The 3,218-nt window shown below is 33.0% G+C and overlaps 1 protein-coding gene across 1 annotated transcript; it reads left to right on the top strand.

Annotated features, from left to right (window-relative positions):
• The first annotated feature begins 567 nt into the window (after positions 1-567).
• LOC124454798 (choline kinase alpha-like) lies at positions 568-3,031 on the top strand. The gene is made up of 5 exons (XM_047005549.1): positions 568-837; positions 1,675-1,915; positions 2,252-2,385; positions 2,585-2,692; positions 3,004-3,031. Exons 2-5 carry the CDS (start codon positions 1,811-1,813, stop codon positions 3,029-3,031), a joined length of 375 nt encoding a protein of 124 aa, XP_046861505.1. The 5' UTR covers positions 568-837; positions 1,675-1,810.
• The last annotated feature ends 187 nt before the right edge of the window (positions 3,032-3,218 follow it).

Below are 3,218 nucleotides of genomic sequence, written 5' to 3'. Positions count from 1 at the left end.
TGTCATTAAAGAAGGGTGAAAGTGATCGAAAATCTGGCGTTTAGAAGATTTGCTTTAAGATTAAGGCGACTCCAATAAAATCGGGTGAGTTGGCAGATGTTCTTGTGGTATAAAACAAGACCTTAAAATGCTGAGTCAGCATTGAGATGAACTCCAAGGATAGAGTACGTAAACAACTACACGTGCATGACCATATAAGGAATTTTGAAATGTTATTATGAAAGTTAGTCATATCTGAAAACTTGCTATTTTGTATTGTTGATTTTTTTTCTATTGAATTTCACATGTTGAGTTGATATATTCGAAAACAACTTCGGTATAGAATGTACAAAATAGTTATTTAGCACAATGGATCTATGCGCAGGAAAGCTGTGTAACAATTTGCTTATAGGTTTAATGAGTTACAAAACCCGTAAGACGTACAATGCAATAGCTTTTTTAATAAAACTTTATTTTAGGGAAAAGACTGTGCAGATCTTTACAGAAAAGGTGAAAAAAAGAACGGAGTGTATCAAATTGATCCAGATGGCTAAGGTTATTTCAATGTTTTCTGTGATATGGAGACATCTGGTGGAGGTTGGACTGTGTTTCAAAGACGTCAAGATGGAAGTGTAGACTTTTATCGAAATTGGAAAAACTATACACAAGGATTTGGTAATGTTACTTCTGAATTCTGGCTTGGATTGGATAAAATATACCGACTAACATCAGCCAAGAGAAATAAACTTCGTGTTGACCTGGGAGACTGGTTAGGAAACAAAACATATGCTGAATATGATTATTTTGCTGTAAAGAATGAAACACATAAATATCAGTTGAGTCTTGGTGCATATTCTGGTGAGTCAATACGTAAGTATAAACGGAGAAATTTCTAAGCGTGATTTTGACACATGCAAAATGTAGGAATGATTTGAGTGATTGTAGTTGCGAAGAGTGATTTTTTGATTTTTGAAAACAACACAGATAGTAACGGTTGGTATTTAACTGAAGTCATGTTTGTTATAAAAAGTATGATAATTAATTTTGAACCGACAAGCTTACATTAAAATACAAGGAAAAACCATTAAGTAAAAATCATTCTCTCGTGCGAATCATTCAGTTGCACCACACGAATATCAATGTGGCTGTGAAATTCAATTCTTGCTTTGTAAATAGGTAATGATAAACTAGCGCCTGAACAACATGTATAGCTTAGAAATTTCTCCAGCAATTATGCCAGCCAAATAAACACAGAATTCTGCAATTGCAGAATTCTCTGGTGTCTGTCCATGAAAGTGATAAAATTTCTCAAGTGCAGTTAATTTTTTTGTAATTTCCCATTTCCATGTCTCATATTTTTTATGTCTGATATTTTCTTGTTCAAAGTTGTTTTAGTTCTGTTCAGGGGTGGAGGCAAAATACATACATGAAGTAAAATAAGCATCCTTGTTTTATATGCAAAGTATACCTTCATAATAGTGCCTTTGATTTATAAATTAATTTCCGGTAGAAAAGATCTTGTCAGATATGATTAATCTAAGAATGGGCTTATTTTGTATATTTATTTAACCAATGCTCTGATCTTGCCTCTATGCATGTCTATCGTTGTTCTTTTGTTGATAAACTTACCACTCACAAGAGATAAAATCATAGTTTGAGTAATCATTTTAACCAATATGTTTTTAACAATTACAGTGGTGGATTAACGAACCATTTGTTTCTGTGCTCTCTGCCACCTGAGTATGCAAATTCAAATCCTGATGGTGTGAACAAAGCACTGCTTCGGCTATATGGTGCATTCTATGCAGATTTGCCTGACAACAATGTTCGCATGATGGAGGAATGCATCATTTGTGGCCTTTTAGCTGAACAAAAGATGGCCCCAGAGTTGTATGGTATATTTCCTGAAGGAAGACTTGAACAGTTTATTCCTAATGTAAGTAGCAAAAAAAATCAGCGATTAATGTAAGGAAAGTTTATCTTTTTATAGTGAGTATACCACCTGCTTGTATGGAAAGAACGTGCCCTAGCTTTCCAGCTTTAATATCAAACTAAATCTATTCTAGCACAGTTGAGTTTGTATTCCACTGATAGTGATATAATCAGATTATCTCATACTCATTATACAGTCTGTATAGAAAAATTGTAAATTCCTTCTCATTTGTGTTGGAAAGAATTTATAATTTTTGAATTAAATAGTTAAAATTTTTGCAACATTAATTTTTGCATTGTTTACCAAAGTTTAATTTACTTGTGTTGTAATTTATTAAAGGTTCGAGCATTGACTAGTCGGGAAATCCAGTATCCTCGTTTATCACAACAAATAGCTGAGCATGTTGCTGCGTTTCATAAGCTAAAACTTCCTCTCTCAAAGGAAGGAACTTGGTTTTTGGATTCACTTCAAATGTGAGTTTGACTTTTTGAATCTTTTTCACCAATCAGAAATAGTTTTGAAGTTAACCCACTTTCTGTTACAACTTTTATAAAATATATTCAAGACTTCATATTGTTTGAAATGACCTCACCATCTCCTTATATTATTATTTTATCACAGTGTACAGTATATAATACATTGATTGTACATAACTATATTTTTTTTTGATAGATTTGTGAAGGAAATTAAAGGTCTTAAATTTTCCAATGTTGATAAATTAAAGATCTTGGATGAAATTTTTCATAAATTTGACATTGATGAAATTCTCAAATTTATCAGGTATGGAAAATAGTCTGCTACTCAAACACAGAACGGTCATGGGGACTAGGGAGACTAGGCGACCAGGGGACTAGGGAGGTCACAGGGAGGGGGCTTGTTGGGAAACTAGTGTTTCTACAGGTGGGGTATTTACATGATTTTGTGATTTCAGACATTTTAAATTAACGACGAGTTTTTTTATCGTAAACATGTTTCGGCATGCTTATGCCATCTTCAGTACATAGAATGAAGGTGATTATGCTATTTACACAGTGTGCGAATTAGTTCAGAAAAAACGATGTGCAATTTTTTTGACAAAAGTGTTTCTTTAGAGGCATAATCAATTCGACATTACGTTAATTATTATATAGCGCTAATTGCTAAATTAATATTTTCAAATGTGAACAAATTCATATGATTTACGACAATGTTTTTCGTTAAAACCGCTGATTTTTGCACATCGTTTGAAAAAGTGATGTGCAATTGTTTTCATTTTAGCTAAAACGATGTGCAAATTGCACATTGCACACCGTTAATTCGCACACTG

This window comes from Xenia sp. Carnegie-2017, unplaced genomic scaffold (assembly GCF_021976095.1).
Source record: "Xenia sp. Carnegie-2017 unplaced genomic scaffold, XeniaSp_v1 HiC_scaffold_3, whole genome shotgun sequence".
Lineage (NCBI taxonomy): Eukaryota > Metazoa > Cnidaria > Anthozoa > Malacalcyonacea > Xeniidae > Xenia > Xenia sp. Carnegie-2017.
Note: the sequence above shows the minus strand (reverse complement) of the source record. Positions and strands in the feature narration are given on the sequence as shown.

What these genes read in the sequence shown, in the direction of transcription:
- LOC124454798 (XM_047005549.1), top strand. Translation starts at nt 1,811, where the DNA reads ATGATGGAGGAATGCATCATTTGTGGCCTTTTAGCTGAACAAAAGATG. An exon ending in TTTTTGGATTCACTTCAAAT is followed by an intron (nt 2,386 to 2,584) that starts GTGAGTTTGACT and finishes TTTTTTTGATAG; the next exon opens with ATTTGTGAAGGAAATTAAAG. An exon ending in GAAATTCTCAAATTTATCAG is followed by an intron (nt 2,693 to 3,003) that starts GTATGGAAAATA and finishes GTGTTTCTTTAG; the next exon opens with AGGCATAATCAATTCGACAT.